Here is a 25,328-nt window from a genome sequence, read left to right as displayed (position 1 = left end):
ACATGGTTTATTAAAATAATAAAATTACAGCATTTACATTTATGTTAGACTACTTTTAATTAACTATTTTAGCCCACTTACAATGAAAATTTAAAAAAACAAAACAAAAAAATCTTGTTCATGACCTGTGTAGCATGTTAACACTATTGGAAGTAAAAATAACTTGAACTCCAATTTTGAAAACACAAGTTTCTTTTGTTTTTTTTTTCATAAAGCTCTGACTTGTATTATGAGTCTGTGGTCTGGGAGAGAGTCTGTAACTCTGTCTGCAAAATACAGTAAATAATGACCAATGTTGAGTAATTAATTATATAGTTACTTCTTCAAAAAAGTAACTGAGTTATGCAAACAACAAAGTTTTTTGCAGCTGTTTACCTAAAAATGCAGCCAAGGCGTTTTTTTAAATAAACATTTTAAATTATTTAGAGAACAATCATCAAATTGCATCAAATCTGATGCCACACAAATTATTTGTGCCACTCCAAAAATAATTTCTGTCAACTATGAGATGAAGGAGAACAACAGCCTGATACCTGCAGGCCTGACAGCAGCAGATGTGTCACTGCTGTAACACCTGTAACACTCAGCAGTCGCCTCATTGTTCTGACACACACTAAACGTCGCCACGCCGCTTTGCTCGCTAAAACACCGGTGTCGGCACATAAGGACGCTGTCAGAGCCTGTCAACGACATTGATTAGCTGCGTATATACGAATGTGAATCGCATTACTGGCTGGATCCCATACGGGAGCAGCCAGTCACTGACTAACACTGCAAAACAGACTTGTTAAAGTATTGATTTTAATTTCAATTCAGGTTAGATTTTTTTTTTTGTGCGCAACGCAGATTTTCTGTGCGCAGAGACCGTGCCAGCAGTGCGCAATTGTGCACACACACAGCTTCGAGGGAACATTGCCGGTACCCATTCCTAACTCTGTTCCACATGTTATGTTTCCTTCAGGATTAGCTAAATAAGAGAGGATTATTTTCCATTTATTAAACTGCATTTAGCTACTCTTTCGTATCACATTTACTTTGGGAATGCACCAATTGGTCCACATCCTGTTTATGCAGGGCCCACTTTTAAACGGTAAATTGCTGAAAATGTAGCCATATATAGCGCTTTTCTGTGTCTTGCACTCCTTTGCATAGATTGAAGCATCTGTGTGTTCCTGTTTTGTTGAGTGTATCTGTCTGTGTGGCTGTTGAAGGCTACTGAGAGTGTGACCTTCACAGTTCACCAGAGGACCATCTATTACATTTGTTAGGTTATGCGTTTTTGATATTATTGCATCCTCACTGGCACACTCAGTCCTTAGTGTGGGCTTACCCTGCTCCATACCTTGTTAAGGATAAAGAACTTACAACCTGGAAGTAGATTATATCTCCCATAGTGAGATACAGAGAATGGTTGCTTACCAGGGTAACTCTGGTTTTCTGAAACCCAGGTGATGTTTGGTTTTCACCTCCAAACAATCGCAGTCAGAGATCAGGTGAAAGAGGAAAGAGCAGAGAGCGTCAAAATAAAAGGGAAATTATGGGAGCAAACACCAGAGTTTAACAATTGTTCATCACTAAATACAGTACAGATATTTTAATAAGGAGAGGTTATTTGAAAGAATGAAATTGATTTACTGATGAACAGAATTTAAACAGGTGATTTGCCGTTAGACTCAGATGGCCTATCTCAGCGGAACAGAACCCCGTCTGTGAAAAGGATTAGAGCAGGAGCCCCAAGAGCCTGGAAGCTGGTGGTGGAATGGTTGAATGGAGCATGAGTGATGAGATGAGGCGTGTACAAGGAAGAATAACCGAGGACACAGCATGAATGCTGATTGGCCTGGAGAAGGTGATTGGACTAGACCACTTCAGGAACGCCTTTAGCCACACCTCACCAGGTGTAGACAATCGGCAGTTAAACCTAGGCAACACCTGAAGACAACTGCATTTCCACTGTAAGGAGTGTAAGGGTTGCAATGGGCTGTAACAAAGGACAAGCACAGATGAGTCCACTATCATAGACTGGAACATCATTCATAACTTTTTATGTTATAAAGGGGGTGGCAGTAGAGCTTCTGTGATTGGTCACATCAGAGAGTGCTTGGTTATCAGAGAGTTACCATAGTAACCAAAGGTTTTAAAGATTGCAATATAGCTATTGTTGTCCAGAGGGGCCGATGGTGCGATATGGCAGCCTCGCTTCTGTCAGTCTGCCCCAGGGCAGCTGTGGCTACAACTGTAGCTGCCTCCACCAGTGTGTGAATGTGAGAGTGAATGAATAGTGGCATTGTAAAGCGCTTTGGGTGCCTTGGAAAGCGCTATATAAATCCAATCCATTATTATTATTATTATTATTATCAAATCAACAAAATATTAAAGAATCATTAAATATGTGGAATAGTTCATTCTTTCCTTTTTTCATCAGTGGTTTACACACTGGCTTGCAGGCAAAATGTCACTGGTTCGATTGCAACCGGAGATACAAATCAGGGTTGTGCCTGGAAGGGCATCTGGTATAAAACTCTGCCGTATCAAAAGATGCTGAGCTATCAGGTGTGGTGACCCCTTGTGACAAGGGAGCAACTGAAAGTGAAACACTGTTTTGCTTTGTCTTTGTGTAAAGTGTCCTTGAGTGTTTTGAAAGGCGCTTAATAAAATGTATTATTATTATTATTATTATTAATGTTTTGTATAGAATCATAACAAAATGTGAAAAGTTCAAAAGACTATGCGGCTGTTTAGCTGTGCCTGTCCGTCTGCCATCAGCTGAGAGAGATGCCGGTCAACTCTCTGGAGAAGCCGTGGACGGTAGACCCCTCTGAGGTGGCAGAGCGGCGGGATCTTAGGGACAGTCGCCTGGTGTTCAGCATCGATCCACGCGGCTGTGAAGATGTAGACGACACGCTGTCTGTACACAAGCTCCCCAACAGAAGGCTGGAGCTGGGAGTTCACATTGCTGATGTCACTCACTTTGTCAAAGAGGGTTCGCTCACAGACTTGGAGGCACGTTCAAGGTGAGGAACTGGTTGGAGTGGTTGGGTAGAGTAGGTGGGATATAAAAGGATAAAAGAAAATTACAGCATCTTGCATAAGTGTTCAGAGGAACTTTCAGAAGTACAAAGAGGCAAGAAAGTTGTTGCCTGAATTAAAGTTGCATCAGCAGCATGCCTTGTAGCGCAATTATAAATAACACAGAGGGCCACCTTAAATAAGGCTCGTGTCTGATGTGAAGCATTAAGCCTTAAATGTCTATCATTTAATCACATGTAGAAGGACTTCACAGGGTCCATGATGGCTTTGAAAGTATCACTGGCACCAGGAATTGAACCAATGGTCAGCACGTTGTTGGTTCAATCCCTGGTGCCTTCGGGCTTCATGTTAAAGTCACCTTGCACAAAATACTTAACCCCCAAATTTCCCTGGATGCATCCGTTAGTGTGAGTGTGCATGTGAGAGAAAATGCTTAAAGGTATAGACTAACGCGCTGTATGAATATGTGTGCGAATGGACGAATGCTGGTCGTGCTAAAAGGTGGTTGGGGTTCTCACAGTAGAGAACTGCTACACACAGAACACAGTGGTCCATGTTGTTACGAAGAACTTGTGCTCATTTTGAGTACGATGCCATTAACAGGACAGGGGAATGTTTCCGCTGTGGGAAAGCCTGAGTGATTTTCACTGTGGCCTTCATAAACATATATTACTACGGGACATGGCAGCCATACTTGTACACAACATTCAACCAGAAGGTCATGCAGCAAAAAAAGGAAAAATGAGTCCGCTTCCAACTAAATTAGTTTTATTCTACTGAGTGGTAGAAGTAAAGAACAGTGTGTCACACATCATTTGTTTTCAGATCCCCTTTGTACAGTTACGGGTGTCAGGAAAACACCGGAGGTCACATGATGGCATGTGACCTTGAGTACCTGATGTTAATGGTTTGTCTATAATTGGCTTTCAGTGCATCTTATTAATAAAGAGGATGATGATACAAGACAGTTGAACCACAGTAATAGAACAAGAAGATATTCATCTGTGTTTATGTCCAGATATATGCACATGTTCTGATTTATTTATTTATTTTGTGCTGTATTGTACAAATGAATAAAACTGAGTTTAAAATATCTGCAGTAAATGAAGTGAAGGTCGGGGCTGCAAAAGTAATGCTTGCACTTGATCTCCACAAATTTTCCTTCCTGGGAACATGCAGCGATGACACCATGTGACAGGGAAGCAGCCCAAAAAAATTTGTGTCACAGCTGAACGGCCGACAAATCTGCAGCAAATGCATTCTGCTGTCATCTCGGTGTAATCTCGCTATAATCCAAAATCTCTACGGAATTCTTTCAGCACCTTGTTGAGTCTTGGAAGTGAAGAAAGGAGTGTTCAGAAGGCAGAAGTGTCTAACCCAGTGCTAATAAAATGTATCTGATAAAGTGTAGTCTGCAGATAAATTAGTAAGAAGGTCCATGAAGTGCATGTCGTTTTTTAAAGGCAGCAGCAGCAGCAGCAGCAGCATGTACAGAAGATGATTGAGAGCCGAGTGAGGAGAGAAACTCCGTGTAGACTGTTAACAACGTGCACTTATAAAATAATACTGAAATCTTACTATATATTTTTTATGTTGTGATTTTTAATGTAGTTTTGGTCCTCTGCTTTCTCTCTGACTTACTCTAAAATTCCATTTTACATTTCATAGCTGTCCACAAAGCAGCGTGCAGATCACCCACCTGTCCAGCTCGCCTCCACACTTTAAAGAAGTAAATTAAAATCTCATGATTGTGGTTTGAAGCCTTAAATTCTATTTCAGAAAATGGGGAATATTTATTAAATCATAAGAAAAACATTTTGCTTATTTATTTCATCCTTCCTGACTTATTAATAAACAGAAGGATGAAAATGACAAAGGTGGAACAAACTCTGAATATTTAGTACTTATTTTCAAATTATGTCTCACTTTTGATTAGAAAGAAGATGATAAAGCTGCTGCTTTGATCTCATTGCCTTTTTATATTTATTATGCCACTTCTTAAGGGCTACAACCTACTACCTGGCAGACCGCAGGTACGACATGCTGCCTGCTATTCTCAGCGCAGACCTTTGCTCACTGCTGGGAGGTGCTGACAGGTTAGTAGACTTCCCATCACACGTTTCATTTTCATATGCTTAAAATGCATGCTAGTTGTGTAACTGACACTTTCAAATTCAGGTATGCAATGAGCGTGCTTTGGGAGCTTGACGCAGAATCCCTTGAAGTCCAAGAGGTCTGGTATGGTCGTACACTCATCCGCTCCTCCTATCAGCTCCACTACGAGCTGGCTCAGGCGCTCCTCAACGGAGAACAGGTTGAGGTAGCGGAACTGGCCAACCTGGGTCCTCAGGAAAAGGGTTCTAAGCTAGCTCAACTCACTGAGGCACTTGAGATGCTCACACATGTAGCCAGACATCTTCGGGCAAAGAGGGACAGAGGAGGAGCGCTGGAGCTGGAAGGAGTGGAGGTATGATTGGTTTCTTGTATCTTCATAGAGTATTTTGTGTGTTTTGGTAATGTGTGTACTTAACAGTAAGACTATATAAATAAAGACTGCAAACATTTAAGGTTCATGTTCTTAATTGAAAGCGTAAGCATGTTATAGCTGAGTGTCTAACCCTAACACATCGTCACTACTGACGTCTAACATACGACACAAAATGATTCAATGAATCTGAAGTGAATCAAACAAAGTAAACCGTGCACATAGCTTCAGTGGAGAGAAATCCATTCTGCACATTAAAAACTGGAACCACTATCTTTCTCGCACATTTCAGCTGCAGAAGATTCTCCCTTCTAAGCTTCTGTCTAAGTGAAAGTTTGACTTAACCTCTGTGTTTGGTCATTTTGTCAGATGACATCATGGTTAGAAAATTCAGTATCAGTCACCCCGAAACACTTCATACAGCCGAGGGGAGGAAATCAGGTCAAAAGACACCTGTGGAAAAGGGCCAGGGATTAATGATAACTAATGATTAAATGGAGATTGGTCTATAAACATGTAGTCAGTGATAATGATGACAAAGAGGTGATGATGATGTTCGGCGTCATCATGAGAATCCCCCAGCTGCCACGGTCTATTGCAGCATAACTAAGGGAGGATTCAGGGTCACCTGGTCCAGCCCTAACTATATGCTTTAGCAAAAAGGAAAGTTTGAAGCCTAATCTTAAAAGTAGAGATAGTGTCTGTCTCCTGAATCCAAACTGGAAGCTGGTTCCACAGAAGAGGGGCCTGAAAACTGAAGGCTCTGCCTCCCATTCTACTTTTAAATACTCTAGGAACAACAAGTAGGCCTGCAGAGCGAGAGCGAAGTGCTCTAATAGGGTGATATGGTACTACAAGGTCATTAAGATAAGATGGGGCCTGATTATTTAAGACCTTGTATGTGAGGAGCAGGATTTTGAATTCTGGATTTAACAGGAAGCCAATGAAGGGAATCTGCTCTCTCTTTCTAGTCCCTGTCAGGACTCTTGCTGCAGCATTTTGGATCAGCTGAAGGCTTTTCAGCGAGTTTTTTGGACATCCTGATAATAATGAATTACAGTCGTCCAGCCTGGAAGTAATAAATGCATGAACTAGTTTTTCAGCGTCACTCTGAGACAGGATATTTCTAACTTTAGAGATGTTGCACAAATGGAAGAACGCAGTCTTACATATTTGTTTAATATGTGCATTGAAGGACATGTCCTGGTCAAACATGACTCCAAGGTTCCTCACAGTGTTACTGGAGGCCAAGGTAATGCCATCCAGAGTAAGAATCTGCTTAGATACCATATTTCTAACATGTTCAGGACTCAGTACAATAACTGAATGAATTTAGACGCAGGAGTCTTCCAGGTCTTTATGTTTAGTTTGGTTTTTTGCTGTGTTATTTACAGAATTACAGATGGATACCATATATTTCTTTTCATCGATAATAAATTATAGTACGGTCTAATAGAGATGTTATTTTTAAAATCAGGCGTCTAAGCAGAACACGTTCCTCAGCAGAAAACATTTTATCAGAAAGTCATTTCAGTGAGAATATTGGAATAAAGAAACCAAGCACTCCACTGTGAAACCACTGACAGTTTTCACATTAGATCACAGCCATTTATCTACAGCGGCTGGTCGGCCATCTGTTAAAACCTCATATGGACAATTCCTGTTGTTCTATAAGATGCTCTCTAATAGGATGTCTTGGATTTATTTATTATTCAGTTATTGCATTCCTGTTATGGCTGTACGCACACAGAATATTGATATGAAGTAAAAATGATTCTCTCGGGTTGCTTCTGGGATAGTGGAAAAACCAATATATTTCTAAAAGTGTGTTTAATGATTGAGCTGCCACCCAAAAATCAAGTTCTTATCTTGACAAAGCTGGATTATTGACCGCTGGTGAAACATCTGTTGTCCTGAAGGATAAGGACAACAGATGTTTCATCTTGATCTATTATATAAAACGGCCAAAACTGTGTTCAAATCCAAACTTTCTGGCTTCTTTTGGTTCCTGCTGAAGTGCTTTGGGTCCCCTCAGTTCATCCTTAGTCTGAGAAAAGTTTTGTTCTCTCTTTAAGGCACATTTCCTTTGAGCTAACTTAAACTCTGATTGGCTGTCCACTATAAACAAAAAGCATGAACAGCAGATCGGTGGAGTTTCTGTGCCCATGAGCAGAGCTGTGTGCCTGTTAGGGATATGTGTTCTTACTGGTATGATAGAGAGCTGAACGTAGGAAAGACAGTAGACTGTTTTCAGGTTGAGATTCATTCACATTTGGTTCTCCGTGCAGCATTTGTTCCGGTGGAATGGTGCATGTTCAACTGAGTTAAAGTAAACTGTAGTAAAATGTGGCCCACTGATGCATTTTCATATTCTTTTTCATTGAAGTCACGTTAGAAGCATTTTCCCTTTTCAGGTGGGTGCCCAGCTGGATGAGGAGAGGAACATTACGGCCCTGGTCCCTCGTCAGCCCCTGGAGGTCCATGAGACCGTGGCAGAGTGCATGATTTACGCCAACCACTGGGTGGCCCGCAAGATCCAGGAAGCTTTCCCCAACCAGGCCCTTCTAAGGTGTCACCCACCACCACAACAGGAGCTATTCAACCAGCTGGTGGACACTGCAAAGGCCAAAGGTTTCACCATTGACACCAGGTAATGTTTTTGACTGTTCAGTATAGAAACTGAGGAAATGCATATTGTAGTCCAACGCACATCATGTTCAGACACACAAGTGTGTGAACCTGAAATGTTTGATAACACGGGGACACACTCAGGTGTCACATGAGCAGTCAGACAAGAAGAAGACATGTTCCTTCAGCTCAGGTTGAGGTTGAAGCCAAATATGCTTCCAAACCAAAGACTAGAACATATGATGAAGCATATCTTGCCTTTGGCTTCAGCTTCACAACAGCTGTCGTGGCAAGGTCGGTCTCCCCGACAGAATTAGTTTCCCCTGCGTCGGGAGCACACGCTGGGCTGTCCAAATCACGGACAAACAGGATCCCACATTCTTGATTTTCAGTTCACAAACACTTCTTATAACGACTAACTACTCCTGAAACTTTGGAGGTTTTAGCTCTTTACACAGTAAAGTTACAGGATAAATATAATTATCAGGCAAAATGTCCTTCGTTTGTTAAAATAATCCCGTCTGATACCACGAGAGGACAATAAATATTTCATTTTCTGTTGTAACCCTTAAACTGAATGGTAATGTAACGACACTCAGGTTTCACTTTTTTACAAAACTAAAACATCACTACTTCCACGTCTGACTGTTTGTAATGGAGGCGGCGTAACCTGGATCCACACTCCGTGCCCAGCGAACGCTCGCCACGCAGGGGGAACACATGCTGTCGGCGATGCCGACCTCGGCACAACGCTGATCCTGCCGCAGTTTGTTCCCCGGTTCAAATCCCGGACAAACAGGATCCCACAGCTGTTTATGCTTTTAAACCCGTTTTGCACAGAGAGCAGTGTTGAATATTCTCACACGGGAACAAAACAAACAACTCAAATAATTAAAGATGGTTTGTTTTTCTGTTTTTTAAAAGAGGCAGTGATTTATTTAATTACAACCTGTAATCTATTACAGTTAACTTTTATTTGTTTAACTGTTTACAAAAGGTCTGAGGATCTGAGGCGTGGAATGAACTGCAATGGAGTTTGAAAACAAAATATGAATGTGCGGTTGGAGGATTGTGGGGGGGGGGGTTAAACCAACAGCAGAACCGGTCCCAGGACAAGAGACATGGTGATGCAAGTAGCTTTGTGTCACTGACTGCTGAGATGAGAGGCCTCACTCATCCCTGGTTTCTGGCTCTGTTCCTTCAGGTCCAACAAGGCTTTAGCTGCCTCACTGGACCGAGCTGTGGACCCACAGGACCCCTTGGTGAACAGGTTGTTCAGAATGATGGCCACCACTGCTATGTCACAGGCTCTGTACTTCTCCACTGGTGCTCATCCTCAAGACCAATACTACCATTATGGTACGATACCGCTGCACAGCTTTTATTGGCTGCACTAGAGTTTCAGTGTGACTGTGGGTCAGTCCATCCATCACACGTCTGCACACACTTGTCCAACGTCTGTTGTTTGTGAAGAATTATTCGACTGAGAACTAGAAAGAAGGCTAACGTGCTGATATTTGCTTCGTTGTCGTAGGTCTGGCTCTGGATCGCTACACACACTTTACCTCACCCATCCGTCGGTACGCAGACATTGTCGTGCACCGCCTTCTTACCGCAGCCCTGCACATGCAGAGGGGCGTTGTATCTGGTAAAGCACCAGCCAGTAACAAAGAAGTGGAGGAAATGGCTCACCATGTCAACAGCAAGAACAGGGTCAGGGGTGTTTTATTGTTTGTGTTTTTCAATGATTCACCTCTTACTCTATTAACAGAAGCTGTGCTGACGTCTGTGTTTCATTTGCAGGCAGCACAGGCAGCCCAAATGCGATCCACAGCACTGTTTCAGTGTCTGTTTTTCAGAGAACGAGACCCTCAGACAGACCCGTGCTGTGTGGCTGACGCTGTTGTCTACTCCATTCGAGACAACGGTGTCTTGGTGTTTATCCCAGAGTAAGAACCTTCAGTCCTGTGTTTTGTTCTGCAGTCTTCTTCTTTTCCTTTGTTTAATGGAGCTGTACAGCAGCTCACAGACGGCCAACCACTCGTGTATTTTTAATAGACGAATTCAAAGTTTATGACAATGAATGAATTTGTTGGAAGATGTAATTGCACGCTAATCAATGTATATTTAACAGTATACACGCTAGTTTTATTTTCTCTTAAAAAACCTCAAAATGAGTTTTAAATTGTATAAATTTACTAAACTAATTCCTTAAACATTTATTGTGAGCAGGGAAAATCGGCTAAAACCCCGAATCTTTTCTCTACCAGGCTTTAAATAAGTTAATTGCATTGCTGAAGTTGAGTCTGTGGGGAGGGACGGTGCTTTGGAGCCAGCCTTGTGTTTGTGGCACTTCTACGTTAGCTTAGCTAACCTCTGGAGGTTGCTGCTTGTTTATTGCAAGGAAAGTGTAATTTAATAACATCAGTGTTCTCCATGCTTGTGGTGTTACAGGGATATGCAATATTAACAGTTTATTAAAATGTAACCTGTGGTCATTTTGAGAAGGCTGTAGAATCCATGTAATGATTAAAATCACAGGGCGCAAAGCAGGTTGAGTAATATCACTGAGTAAGTAAGGCTGCCTCTGACCACAGCCATGTTGTTCACAGGTATGGTGTGAGGGGGCCTGTGTATCTGAAGAACAAAGAGGGCCTGGTGGTGGTAGCGGGACAGGACGGCAGCTGTGATTGGCAGGGTGGCACTGTGCGAAAATACCCGGACCGCATTACCACCACCTCCAGCTGTGGCACCTCCACCTTCAAACTGTTTGACCACATCACCGTAAGTCACAGAAAACGCTAATCAATCATTTTAGAAGGTTTCCAGCAATGCAGCGCCTAAAGGCGACGATTCCAAATATATATGCATGAGTGTATATGAATCACAGGTTCATACGACTACTGGATCTTTTGTGGTCCAACATTAAGAGACGTTTTATGATCTTGTTGTGATAAAGTGTTGTGTGGTTGCTGCTTTGTTAGCTAATCTCAAGGTAACAAAACGTCAGTAAGATGAATGAGACGAAAATGATTCCTGAAAATAAATCATTTAAAGTTATTCAGTTTATTGTTTTTAAATATTATATGAAAACAAAAACATAAGTGTGGGGGGGGGGAGGCTCTCCTCCAAGACAAGAAATGTAATGCTTCCAGTTTGTGGCGTTTCTACACAAACCTTTTTGTAAAGGGAGATAAAAAATGACAGTGGGCGGTAATTGTTTTCACATAAACGCCTTTAAACGCTGCACGGTCGCACTCTCTCTCTCGCACTCGATAAATGATCCATTGTTGCTCTGCACACGCTTGTTACCACAAACGTCGCATGCACTTATGTCATTGTCATGAGACACTCTTGCAAACAAACTCACGGTTTAGTAACACAGTAGAGCAGCGTGTTTACGGGACAGTAACAGTAATCTAATTACCTTTTTTGCAACAGTAATCCCTTACTTTACTCGTTACTTGAAAAAAGTAATCTAATTATGCGTTGCTGCCCATCACTGGCGTCAAGTTATATTAAGTTCAGGCATGTTACACACGATGATTGTGAGGAATAAGTGCATGTGATTTAAGCAAAAAGAGCAGGAAACATTACCCTAAGGTTAGCTAACAAAAAGAAACTGAAGTAACGGTGTGTTATTCTCACATCTTTGGCTTTAAGACATGAAAAAGTGACAGAGTACTGCTGCTTCCACTGTTATCAACATCTTTTCTTTCTTTCATGGACTTATCCTGGGGTCATAAATGTCAAAGGGCAAAGGCAATGCTAACAACATAGCTTACTGATGGATGATGATGGATGACACATGTGGCCAAAACAAGATAGAAAGAAACATTAGCCCAAACACAAGTTGTCCACCACAGCATTGACTGCTGTCAAGCTATGATCATATCAAACAAAGAGATGATGATGATATTCAACAAACAAATCAACAAAACAACAACCTCACTGTGACACTTGACCGAGGTCACAGTGTTAATGAATGTTTTTCTCCCCCTCTGCTCCAGTCTCCACGTCGTGTGAATGTTAGAAAGCACAGTAAAGAAAGTTCGTGTACGGATGGATGAACGTTTGTTACATTGGATACGTGTGTGTAACATACGTATCCAATTTATCCTATTTATGAACAAAATTGTGGCACAGTCGGAAACTTCTCCACTCTACACCACTGTCTACTTAGCTGTGACGCTGCGCACAGTGCTGAGAGGACTGCTGTTATATATTACGTCACAAACCTTAAGTGGGCCTGTCTTTGCATAGCATTCCATTAGACTATTTTCAGTAGGTGCCATTACTGTGTAGTGATCGAACTGAGGAATACTGTGACTTACGTTCTCTGCTCTCTTCAGGTTCGTATTTCTGTCCACTCTTCAACTTGCCACGCTGACCGTCTAAACCTCGAGGTCATCAGCAACAAGCCTCACCACAGTGCCAAGTCCCAGCAGCCCAGCCCTCAGGGCCGCAGTCAGCTGGTCAAAGAGGTGGTGCGTCAGAATGAAGAGGCGCTGGCTCAGGAGAAGACAGCCCGGCGCCCCAAACTCTCCAAAGAGGAAAGAGAGTTTCGTCAGAGCAAAACTCCCAGTCTGTACTCTATTCTGGAAGAAATCAGAGAGTTGGCTCTGATGGATCTGGAAAGGGCTTCACGCCTCCCGGCAACAACAGCATAGAAACGCTGTAGCCCAGCTTTACCTCCAAGCAGACACTTGTGAGAACTGCACGCTGTGCGCTAACAGAACGGTGATCATTTAAGATCAATCGTGCTGAGGCATCCAGGTCATTCTTGTAGCTCCAGATTGTGTGTGGACAAACCACACGAGTGTGTGAAGTCACAGGAAAGCAAACACAATATTAAGTAAAAACATGTCCCGCCATCTTTTTAGAAACCAGAGTCAAACCGAATCAGTGGATACGTTTTGTAAAAGTTAGTTTTTAAAATCACATCAAGTTAAACTTAGTTGTAAGGAGGATAGGGAACGTGTTAATGCCAGTGAAGTGTCAGCAGTTACTTTGACAAGACCTAGTACTCACTGCAAATGTGGTTCAATCCTGCAGGAAACTAGTCAACTGCAGCAGGTTAAAGAAGTCTGGTAACAAAAGGCTTTTCTCTCAGCACCAGTGATCTCAATATCTCACTGGTGGGATCAATGTCTTGTGTAAATTAAATGTCTTGTGTTATAGAACCATTTTTGGTGAGTTCACACATATTGTACTACCTGTGACCACTTCATACAAAACCCAGCACGAGTATTGTTCTGGAGATGATAAAACGTCCACTCGTCCATTTTCTTCTGCACGTCCTGGAATCTGTCCCAGCTGTCATAGGGTGAGAGGCAGGATACGCCCTGGACAGGTCACCGGACTGATAAAACTTCATGTCACTCATTAGCAGACTTTAAAATAAACCCGTAGAGTAATGAAATACACCTGAGGTTGGTTGTGTTGGAAGTGATGTATAAAACTAGGATGTATTTATCTTATAGTTTGTATATCAAGAGCCTGTATAGAAGACACCAACACCAAGGACATTTTTATTGTTTGAACTGGTAAATAATCAGAAGCGTTTTTTGGTTTGTGGATTTTAAGATTGTTTTCTAGAACTACCAACAGAAATATGAACTGTACATAACTATTTCAATATGTGTGCAGTGGCCTGTAATTAAAAATGGTGTTTTCATTAGCGCAGATGGAGCCACTTCATCGTGTTGCGTTTCATGTCCCTGCAGTAGCTTAAGAAAGAACTGTTCATAATTGAACGAGCACTTAATGCTTGGAAGAGGGTGATGGTCAGTTGACAGCTCACATACTACACACACACAGAGGCCTTTTATAGAAACATGTTTGCAACCAAAATTCTGCCAATAGTGAAACTGGAGAAAGAAGATGCATCAGAGCAGGAACTGTGGATCAGTTCAAATATTTTTCTGTAACAGATACCAACACATGGTAAATACGTTTAGGATTTGGACTTTTAAAAATAAGAAAAACATTTATTTCCATTGATTATAAATGTCTTTGCTAACCCAAAGCTGACGTCACAGTAGGAACATGTGCTCAAGATATAAACCACCAGAAATGCACAACATTACTCGAATGAGCAGGCACGAACATTGGGAAACCTTTAAATCTGCTCACTGCCAAAGCTTTTCAGCAGAAACTGCTGCACGTGAACTTTAATCCCCCTCTACACAGTCGTTGCTGAGCTGTTGCTCAGGGCTGAGGCCGGTCTCAGCCTCAGCGGGCTCAGAGTCTTTGGGGGGAAGCGGGCTGGTTTGTTGCGTGGAGGTGTTGTTGGAAGGCTCGAGGTCAGGATCTTCTACAGTTTCATCTCCATCAGTAGAACCTTTGATGACATTTGGTGAGGATGCAGCTGGAGGTTTGTCTCCTAACATGTCAGCAGTCTGAGAGGCTGAAGGGCCTGAAAGGGTTGAGAATTAGAAACAGTGATGGTTTCAGTCAACACAGACACACTCAGTCTACTACGATTTATAAAAGACAGGCAAAGCTGAGATAATGAAAAATGAAACTGTAAACTGCAGGGTTCAAACTCATTGTTCAGGGTCAAATTTAAGCACTTTAAGCACTTTCAAGGTCCATTATCAAGCTTTTCCAGCACATTACCAAAAAAACAGTTTGCATGTTCCACTTTGCATCACCTCAGTAAGACCATGTAAAAATTAAAACAAATCGTCTTAGGTTGACTTAAATGTTCTTTGTTCCTCTTTTGTTAAAACAGAGAAAAATGCACCACACAAAAATACTGAAAAAGGAAATGGTTGTCTTATATGCATATAGTGCACAAACTCAAAAAACTCATTTCTCTCAAAAATGCAGATGTGCAAATGTGAACAAATCAACTTGTTAGAGATGCTCATCTCCACTTGGAAAAAACAACCACACAAAAGAAGAAATCTGCACAAATGAACAAGTCTGCTCATCAGATATTGATGCTTCTTTCCTACGTGACACAACAACAGGAGACAGATGTTTGGTACTTTAACTAGTTAAGCACCCACACCACCAAAAATGGGGGAAAAGAGAGGAGATCACATTTAATCGGTTATAACACGAGGTCAGAAATATAAGTGCAGACATGAGTGTCCACAGAAGCCTCTGAATCTCAGCTGTAAACCATTTCTACAAACACCAAACAGTTAAAAGAGCAGTTACATCACCATGAATCTGTGGACAGGTAACATCCATATTTTGATTTATGATTTTCTGGAGTTAAATGTGACCCAAAGTATATTTTATAGCATATAAGCTATAAAATACTTTTAAAAATTAGGTGAGGGAAATAATCATTTTTTTCTATGTTTGAGTCCCAGTAACTTTGACATAGTAACATCTGCAGTAATATTTACCCCTCTGATGACAGCTCACAAGCGTTAGCTTTATTTTGATACCAAGACTGTTTACACAGAGTTTGTAATTGCAGAGAAATACTCCATTTATTTTGGCCTCTTCATTTTCGAGCAGGAAGCTCAGAAAAGCCCTGGGGGCCTAACAGGTCAAAGTTCATTCCCAATAAAACTAACTGTGAGATGTTTGACTACATTGCTCTCTGGATTATTGTTACAGTCCTAAATGATCAGCTTTAAAGTGTTTGTGCTAATAACACCATGTACAGTAAGTTATAAACTGTAAACACATTTTTATGGGTGAAGGCTCATAATAGAGACCGATCAACAGGTCATTTTCTTTTCTATGGGTCTCATTTAAATCACATTACATCATTTCTGCGGTAAATGAGGACCCTGAAGAACGATTTAATGTCACTGTTAAAGATTTGTAGACAATAGATCGCAGACAGCTGGCTCCGCTTTAACTAAAGAGGAAGTAAAAACAGTTTGGATCACAAGTGTAAGGCAAAAACAAAAATACTACGCCTAATTGAAGCTGACATCAGACAGGCAGTAAAGAAATCAATGTTTTCTACATGCTTTGCCTCTTATTACCAAACTCCACACTAATGTGAGGAATCTCTGGTGGTTTGGACGAACTGTGCAATACGGGAACTCGTCACTCGACCTTCAGGGTTTCTGGTGGATATATACACTAGATCCACTTCACTATATTGTAAGGAGTATTCACTCACCACCCATCATCCAAATCATTGAATTCAGGTGATCCAGTAACTTCCACAGCTGTATAGAATCAAGCACCTAGGCATGCAGACTGCTGCTACTAAGTGGAAGTGTTTGGGAACGACAGCAACTCAGCCATCAAGTGGTGGATCACGTAAAATCCCAGAGTGGGGGTCAGTGGATACTGAGGCGCACAGAGGTTGCTAATTTTCTGTGGAGTCCATCGCTCCAAACTTCACGTGGTCTCCAGATTAGCTAAAGAACAGTGCACAGAGAGCTTCGTGGAATCCATTTCCATGGCCGAGCAGCTGTAGTCCAAGCCTTACATCACAGAGTGCAACGCAAAGCAATGGGACACAGCGGTGTAAAGCACGCCGCCACTGGACTCTAGAACAGGAGAGATGCAGTCTATGGAGCGACGGATCACAGTTCTCAATCTGGAAAGCCGATAGACAAGTCAACTTAGCAGTTGCCAGGACAACAGAGCTCCAGGTTTGGTGGCAGGGGGATTTCGGTGCGGGGTTGTTTTTCAGAAGTTGGGCTCAGTCTCTTCGTTCCAGTGAAAGGAACTCTTAATGCTTCAGCATGCAAAGACATTTTGGCTCCCGACTTTAAGGGAACAGTTTGGGGATGGCTTCTTCCTGTTCCAGCATGACTGGGCACCAGTGCACAAAGCAAGGTCCACAAAGACATGAACTCTGGCATGGGAGTCCTGACCAGAACACCACTGGGATGAATGAGAGCAGAGATTTGGAGCCAGGCCTTCAACATCAGTGTCTGACCTTACAAATGGTCATAAACTCCCATAAACACTCCCAGAAGAGTTGAAGCTGATATAGCTGCACAGGCGGACGTCGTGAATGGGATGTCACTCGAGTTCATATGAGTGTGGGGGCAGATGAGCAAACACTTTTGGCAATATACTGTACATTCAATGTTTTGCTTTTTGTATTTTCATATAAAGTTAATACACCAATGAAGCTAGATGATCCTTATGAACCTTCGCTGGATGTTTTGTAGCAGAATCATTAATTATTTCTGTTATATTGTGTCCCAGCTGTATGATACATTTTTGCCATTCTTACCAATTTGCTGCTGGCGTGCGCGCCTCTTTTCCAGGGCCCGCTGTCTGTTCAGCTCAATACGTTTCTGCTGCTCTTCGGTCAGAGAGGGAGTAGGTGGGGGAGCGAGGGCTTCGGCAATCTGCCCTTGGGGAGCATTAATAAAACTCTCTCTGCTGAACAGATCAGGATCCCCAAATGTTTCCAGTTCACGTTGTACCTCTTCGTCACCAGCACCTGAACACAATTTCAAGCAGTGCTGATAATTAAGTCCTGTGGAATATGGCAAGTATTTCCTATGTGCACCTGCAGGTGTGAATCCACCGTAGGGCTGTTCGATACAACGATATATACAAAAACGTCTATTTCATTTTACGCTATCGTTTGTTTCGTGGTGTCGCAAAATAAACTGTTTACGGCAATATTTCTTCATGGTTCTGATGTCACTGTAGTAAAGTTCTCTCTTTCTCTTATATATAACCACACTACGGACGGACAAGCGCCTGTTTTTATGCGTTGTCGTTAGCAACAACGACGGTAAAACCATCGCGTGTCCGCTTGTTTATGTTCCACATAAACCTTTCAGAATAAAGCTCAAGATCCTGTTGAGGCTTTTCAAAATAAACGGAATCACGTGAAAGAGCAGAGTGTTTACGGATGAGAAGTAAAACAGAGCCGCCAGGTGCTAAAAAATAAACCTTAGACTCAAACGTTAGAACAGGCTGTCCCCCGCAGCACGCCGTGTAATAAATACTCACAAAGAAAACGGCGCCGTTACAACTTCTGTCTAAAAATGTGTCGTTTCATGCATCGGTTAAAACACTCGACTCCAGCTACATGACGCGCAGCTGGAAACACTTCACGCAAGTCGAGATTCACAGAATTGACAGAAAATGTTACATTTCTGTGATTTATATCGTTATCGGACGATAGAATTCTTATATCGGGAGATGAGACTTTGGTCATATCTCACAGCCCTAGTCCACCGTATCCCCATCAGTAATGATTTTTCTTCTTACCATCTGTACTTGTAAAATCTTCATGTGTCAGGGGCATGTCCAGTCGTATTCGTTTAAGACATGTCTATAGAAGAATGAGTAAAAAATTACAAATTCTGAACATTAGGAATCCCACACGCTTGCAGGAAATATTCTACTGCTTCCTCTCACCTGCACTTCCTTTTTGCTGCCGAGCCTTTCCACTTTGTCAATAAAATCTTCAAATTGCAATTTGGGGTACAACCTGTGGGCCCAGTTCTCCATCTTCTGCATCAGCAGCCGCAGGTCTGCAGCCTAATGGGGCAAACATCAAAAACAGCGAGTAGTGATATGAAAGAGGGCTGTGTGTGATAGGACGCTTCTTCTTCCCACTAAAAAATGACTTCCAGTCATTGGAACAAAAGACATCTTAATTTGGTAAACCAACCTCTGGTTCCCCTCACTCATTTTTGACCACGACAGAAAGGGCAACTTTTGACCTTTTAGTCTCAAACCAAATTTAGGACATCTAATTAAAAGCTGACAGGCCAAACAGATTTAGCTCAAAAACCAATGTTCATTCACATCTGGTAATTGGTGGGACAGATGTTATCATATCCTACCTCGTGTCCTTTGCCTTTGAACTGGATATTGTCAAAGAGAGTGCCCAGAGCTGGAAGCCCTCGATCTGATATCAGCCTGGGAAAAAATATTAAGACTAAGTTAAACCATTAATGGATTACAAGCAGGGTTAGCAGCACATCCAGGCGTATTTGGCTTATCCAATTCAGGATCGTGGATGGCTGAAGCCCATCCCAGCAGCCAGGTCGCCAGCCTGTCACAGGGCCAACACAGACAGACCCTCTGAATGGAAATGTCAGTGCCTTCAGATGTACCATGTTCAGAAGGCAGTAGCTTGTTGGGGGGGGGGGGGTGTTTGGTTTTCAGGGTGCCCACAACCTTTCTTTTCCTACCTGTTTGTACATAAGGCAGTATAATGAGAAATAGTCAAATTTCTCCATCTAAAAATAAAAAATTGCTATATATATATATATATATATATATATATATACCGACCAATAACCTGCCTCAGTACTACATGGAAGCTCCTGTCAGGCATCATATCGGCTAAGATGAACAGGCACATGGGTCAATACATGAGCGGGACACAGAAAGGAATTGGCAAGAATACCAGAGGTGCAAAACACCAGCTACTGGTAGACAGAACAATCAGCCGAGACTGCAAGACCAGACTGACCAACCTGTGCACTGCCTGGATTGATTACAAGAAGGCCTATGACTCAATGCCCCACAGCTGGATACTGGAATGCCTAGAATTGTACAAGATCAATGGGACCCTAAGAGCCTTCATCAGGAACTCAATGGGGATGTGGCGTACAACACTAGAGGCCAACTCCAAGCCCATAGCACAAGTTACCATCAAGTGCGGGATCTACCAAGGAGATGCTCTGTCCCCACTGCTGTTCTGCATAGGCCTGAACCCCCTCAGTGAGATCATTAACAAGACTGGCTACGGATACCGACTACGGAACGGAGCAGTTGTCAGCCACCTCCTGTACATGGATGACATCAAGCTGTATGCCAAGAGTGAACGAGACATCGATTCACTGATCCACACTACCAGGCTATACAGCAATGACATTGGAATGTCGTTCGGACTGGAGAAGTGTAGTCGGATGGTAACAAAGAGAGGGAAGGTAGTCAGAACTGAGGGGATTGAACTACCAGAAGGCAACATTGCAGACATAGAGGACAGTTACAAGTACCTGGGGATCCCGCAGGCAAATGGGAACCATGAAGAGGCCGCTAGAAAGGCTGCAACCACCAAGTACCTGCAGAGGGTCAGGCAAGTCCTGAGGAGTCAGCTGAATGGTAAGAACAAGATCCGGGCCATCAACACATACGCCCTGCCCGTGATCAGGTACCCTGCTGGGGTAATAAGCTGGCCAAAGGAGGAGATAGAAGCCACTGACATAAAGACAAGAAAGCTCCTGACCATGCATGGAGGGTTTCACCCCAAGTCCAGCACCCTGAGGCTGTACGCTAAGCGGAAGGAAGGGGGCCGGGGACTGGTGAGTGTCAGCACCACAGTCCAGGATGAGACAACGAACATCCAAGAATACATTGGGAAGATGGCCCCAACTGACCGAGTGCTCAGTGAATACCTCAGGCAGCAGAAACCCAAGAAAGAGGAGGGAGACGAGGAACCATCATGGAAGGACAGGCCCCTGCACGGTATGTACCACCGGCAGATAGAGGAGGTGGCTGATATCCAGAAATCCTACCAGTGGCTGGACAAAGCTGGACTGAAAGACAGCACAGAGGCACTAATCATGGCAGCACAAGAACAAGCTCTGAGTACAAGATCCATAGAGGCTGGGGTCTATCACACCAGGCAAGACCCCAGGTGCAGGCTGTGTAAAGATGCCCCAGAGACTATCCAGCACATAACAGCAGGGTGCAAGATGCTAGCAGGCAAGGCATACATGGAACGCCATAACCAAGTGGCCGGCATAGTGTACAGGAACATCTGTGCCGAGTATAACCTAGAAGTCCCGAGGTCAAAATGGGAGATGCCCCCAAGGGTGGTGGAGAATGACCGAGCTAAGATCCTGTGGGACTTCCAGATACAGACGGACAAAATGGTGGTGGCTAACCAACCGGACATAGTGGTGGTAGACAAACAGAAGAAGACGGCCGTAGTGATCGATGTAGCGGTTCCCAATGACAGCAATATCAGGAAGAAGGAACACGAGAAGCTGGAGAAATACCAAGGGCTCAGAGAAGAGCTCGAGAGGATGTGGAGGGTGAAGGTAACGGTGGTCCCCGTGGTAATCGGAGCACTAGGTGCGGTGACTCCCAAGCTAGGCGAGTGGCTCCAGCAGATCCCGGGAAAAACATCGGAGATCTCTGTCCAGAAGAGCGCAGTCCTGGGAACAGCTAAGATACTGCGCAGGACCCTCAAGCTCCCAGGCCTCTGGTAGAGGACCCGAGCTTGAAGGATAAACCGCCCGCAGGGGCGTGCTGGGTGTTTTTTTTTTTTTTTTTTAATATATATATAGCAAAGTTGCAATTAATTTGAATATTTTATCAAATGAAAATCTATGTTTTTCTTTAATACAGCTTGCAAGTTTTATCCTAAGTATAATCGACGTTCTTACTTAAAAGCTTATTTAACATCCTTTGATTTAGTATAACTTAGTTCTGTCCAGGAACATTGTGAACAGAACAGTAACAGAGGAGTGCCACTGGAACACCCACTGGGAGACTACTGGGAACGAGCCTGACTTATGGTTGGCAATACTAACCAGGTTCACACTATAGGTGTACAGAGACTGGAAACATCTTTCTCACACACATCCAGGGATGTCTCCAACGCTCTGACAATTTTCAGTCTGGGAATTTTGCCCATCCAAATGATGAAAACAACAATGGTGTTAGAGTCTTTCTTCTTTAAATGACTGGCAGAGTGAAGCTGCACCATCATCACACAGATGCAGTCATTTGTACCCGCCGCTAAAGCGTAAGAAGACGCTGCAGTACTCTGCGAAACGACAGGTGTCGCCACTCAGATAATATCACATCACTTTTTTTGTGCAAAGTTCTTTCCACAAACTTACGTTTTCAAACATTTGCAACAACTCTGCGTGTCAGTGTGTCTCTGAGCCTCTGTGCACGATTATTAGTGAAACGGTGATAAAAACCAGTGCAGTCGCAGACTCGTGTTCAACCTGGCTGCAACACTGACAGTCTGCACACGTCAATCAATGATTTTGGCCTCCTTGTGTCCCAGCTCACACAAGATGACATCAAATTCCTATTTAAATGCGCATTTTAATGCATTTCAACCCTCTGTCGTGATATAAATGTCTTTGCTACCTGTGGGAGTCCAGCTTGGGTTGGGGTCTCTTCACGCCTCTCCTTTTAGCAGTAGGGACATCAGCCAGCTGTGATACCTCACCTTCATCTCCTGCATTGAAAACACATGACAACAGGATGTGTTTCTAACTCATTCTGTTGGCAGCGTGGCAAACTTCAAGCTTATCTTTAAATCCAGACAAATTATAGACTGGAGGTTACAGAAGAAATGTGCTGGTTTGAACAGTATCTGATAGGTTTCATTTGCTCACGCAAACAAAAACATGTGTGTTGTTATTGTTAGAAACATCCAGTCTCAGAGAGATGCTGAAAAACCAGTTCATGCATTTGTTAATTCTAGGCTGAACTAACAAATTCATTATTATCAAGCTGTTCCAAAAAGCTTTGTGGAAGGACTATGAGAGGTTGTATTTCTCCCACATTAGCCTTTTTTCCTGAATCTTATTTTTCTATGATTCTTCATTAAATCATGAATTTAAAATACAAAGTTCTGAATCATCACATCTTAAAGACCTCATAGTAATCCTGTAAGAGCACAGCAGCATCTACCATCTGCAAAAGGGTCTCCTTCCTCCTGGCCTCCCCGGCCTGGGGAGTGTGGTGGTGGGAGTGGGGGGAAAGCTTCATCCTCTATGCCGTCATAGTCAGGAATGTCCTGCGGGCTATTTTCCTGTGGGTCAACCATGGTGAGTCGGTCCTGGAGACAAAGTAAAAGACGTGTGAGCCCCAGTCGTCAACAGCATCAGCATTAAGTTACATGAATTTAACTGCAAGTTGAAAAAATGACATTTATTTCTGTAAGAGTAATTCTTTACTGTGTTACAACATCAACATGAAAACCTAAAAAAACTGGCATTTACTTTTTTCTTTTTTTACATCAACAGGAGGAGCTGTACAGACACTCATCCCACCTGGAATTATACCCCAAATTCAGAAATGTACTATTATGATACATTAATGGTCCATTATGTTTGTTTCACAGTTATATACATAATACAATTTATAGATTTGTATATATTTACATTCTATCAGGGATGAACTGGTTGTGAACCTTTGGGCTGATAATGACATTTAAAAGTTACAATTTGGATGAATTATTACTGCGATACTTCTTTTGGACTCTGTAGTACCACAGAAATATCATTAAAGTAACAGGTTTGTTTTAAAGTCTTTCAGCTGTTCCGTAAGCATCATCGTCATCATCATTTATATAGCACTTTAAAAACACACCTGGCAGACCGAAGTGCTGCACAATACAAATGTAGTAATAAAATAGCAAAAAACAAACATAGCAATAAAGTAAACTCTTGAGCCAAAATGATGTGACACAACTAGGGCTGCCACAAACGATTATTTTGATAGTCGACTAGTCACCGATTATTTATGCGATTAGTCGACTAATCAGATCATCATCCACTGGACGTAAAACTACAGCTTATTGTACCATGCAGCATATGCTCTTATATAACTATCATTAGCTTACAGCTTTAAGCTTTTAAGGTGCTAACTAAAAATAAAGACAAGATGATAGTTTATTCAATTTTAATGAAATTTGCAGATTGTTTCGGTAAAGTTTAATAAACTCCTTGCTATCTAAAATATAACAGGACACCGGAGTATATTCTCCAGCATCTCACACTTCTGATAATCAGCTGTCTGCTTGACGTTTATTCAGCTGTGTAAAAACTATAACTTTAATCTCAGACAAACCGATTTACTCAGGAACAAATAAAATACTAAAAAAAAAAAAAGCCAAACAACAACATTTTTAATTTATCTAAGTGACTCATATATATTTAACCTGAGTAGCGAAAGACGGCGGTGGGTTTGAAAACAATTTGCCTGGAGTCCGGTGTTCTCACCGTGCTAGTGACCTAGCCCCCGGCTAGCTATCGAGCTAGTGGGTAACAGACGACTCTGAAAACGTCGGAGCGCTTTTGAAAATATGTGGTGTCCTGATAAACTGAGCCGATATTTGAGGTTTACACAGCTACATTCTCGGCTGAAAATATGTTAAACGTTTATTTTGTGACCCAGAAAGAATAATAAGAGTAATATTAAAACTAACTAGCTGCCGCCATTGTTGGAAACTGAGCTGGGCCGCGCTATGAATTCTGGGACACAGCTGCTTCTTCTTCTTCTTCTTCTTCTTCTTCTTCGGGGTTTAACGGCAGCTGGCATCCTTGTACATGCAGTGCTGCCATCTTCTGTTTCAGTCCGTTATTACACTCTTAAATCCTGCTACTTATTCCTGCGTCTTTTGGGATCTTACAAAGCTTCAAACGACGCGTCGACTATTAAATCAGTCATCGACGATTTTGATAGTCGACGTAATCGTGACTAGTCGACAAATCGTGGCAGCCCTAGACACAACACAGACACAAAAGGAAATCTTCTACATTGTTTTGCTGTTCACACAAGTTCTAATGCTACCCTTTGTTTCTGGAAGGAGACGATTTTCTGTCCAGTATTAAAGTTCAAAGAACAGGGTATCCGTCTCCAGTGGGCTGCTAAACAAGTTTACCAGAAAAATCAGACCCACGGTCATGTTGTGTCACTTTGTCATTCCCTGTTATTGCTGCTGACTAATCACTCAAACTGACAGACTTTGGATATAAAACAAACAATTTAAACATTTAGAAGTTAAACATCTTCTCGGATTCCTTTTGCTGCACATGTCTATGTATGTATTTGCTGTACAGTGTCATTTGTTTGGAACATTAATCTTGATGTATACATAAACATTTGATTTAAAAAACGTGTTTAAAAATGAACACTGACACAATTAAACACAACACTGGTGCACGGTGACTGCAAACAGAAGCAGCTGCTTGTATCCTCCTGTGGATACAAACCAGCAAGAACTCATCAGATCTCTGTCACTTACCATTAATGAAGTTTGGCTTTTATTAATAAACAGAGAGCACGGATATCTATGGAAGAAATATAGTATCATCAGAATTCAAGTATTTTTAGACATTGAATTTATGACACTGAATTTTTATCCTCCAAATTTCCCTGCAAAAATATTCACCTGCAAAAATTCACCTGCAAAAATTCACCTGAAAAAAATTCACCTGCAAAAATTCACCTGAAAAAAATTCACCTGAAAAAATTCAACTGCAAAAGTGATGAACTTTAATGACCCAAGCCAGAGCAA

The 25,328-nt window shown here is 42.2% G+C and overlaps 2 protein-coding genes across 3 annotated transcripts; one reads left to right on the top strand and one right to left on the bottom strand.

Annotated features, from left to right (window-relative positions):
- The first annotated feature begins 1,792 nt into the window (after window positions 1-1,792).
- Window positions 1,793-13,828, top strand: LOC143420242 (DIS3-like exonuclease 1). Its single transcript, XM_076887989.1, has 9 exons — window positions 1,793-3,014; window positions 5,034-5,126; window positions 5,209-5,497; window positions 7,930-8,165; window positions 9,348-9,502; window positions 9,678-9,856; window positions 9,947-10,092; window positions 10,756-10,927; window positions 12,496-13,828. The coding sequence occupies exons 1-9, from the start codon at window positions 2,776-2,778 to the stop codon at window positions 12,811-12,813; spliced, it is 1,827 nt and encodes a 608-aa protein (XP_076744104.1). The 5' UTR covers window positions 1,793-2,775; the 3' UTR covers window positions 12,814-13,828.
- A 284-nt stretch (window positions 13,829-14,112) lies between these two features.
- Window positions 14,113-25,281, bottom strand: LOC112433862 (TIMELESS-interacting protein). 2 transcript variants are annotated; one of them, XM_076887991.1, is made up of 9 exons: window positions 25,203-25,281; window positions 25,056-25,101; window positions 22,718-22,865; window positions 22,169-22,259; window positions 18,892-18,967; window positions 18,461-18,583; window positions 18,311-18,374; window positions 17,316-17,528; window positions 14,113-14,561 (listed from the first exon to the last, which is right to left on the bottom strand). In XM_076887991.1, exons 2-9 carry the CDS (start codon window positions 25,056-25,058, stop codon window positions 14,317-14,319), a joined length of 963 nt encoding a protein of 320 aa, XP_076744106.1. In that variant the 5' UTR covers window positions 25,059-25,101; window positions 25,203-25,281; the 3' UTR covers window positions 14,113-14,316. The 2 variants fall into 2 exon arrangements, with proteins under 2 accessions (XP_076744106.1, XP_076744107.1); XM_076887992.1 differs by lacking the exons at window positions 25,056-25,101; window positions 25,203-25,281 and adding an exon at window positions 24,031-24,322.
- Window positions 25,282-25,328: the final 47 nt, after the last annotated feature.

This window comes from Maylandia zebra, linkage group LG9 (genome assembly GCF_041146795.1).
Source record: "Maylandia zebra isolate NMK-2024a linkage group LG9, Mzebra_GT3a, whole genome shotgun sequence".
NCBI lineage: Eukaryota > Metazoa > Chordata > Actinopteri > Cichliformes > Cichlidae > Maylandia > Maylandia zebra.
The sequence above is the reverse complement of the archived record's forward strand: the minus strand, read 5'-3'. Positions and strand labels throughout refer to the sequence as shown.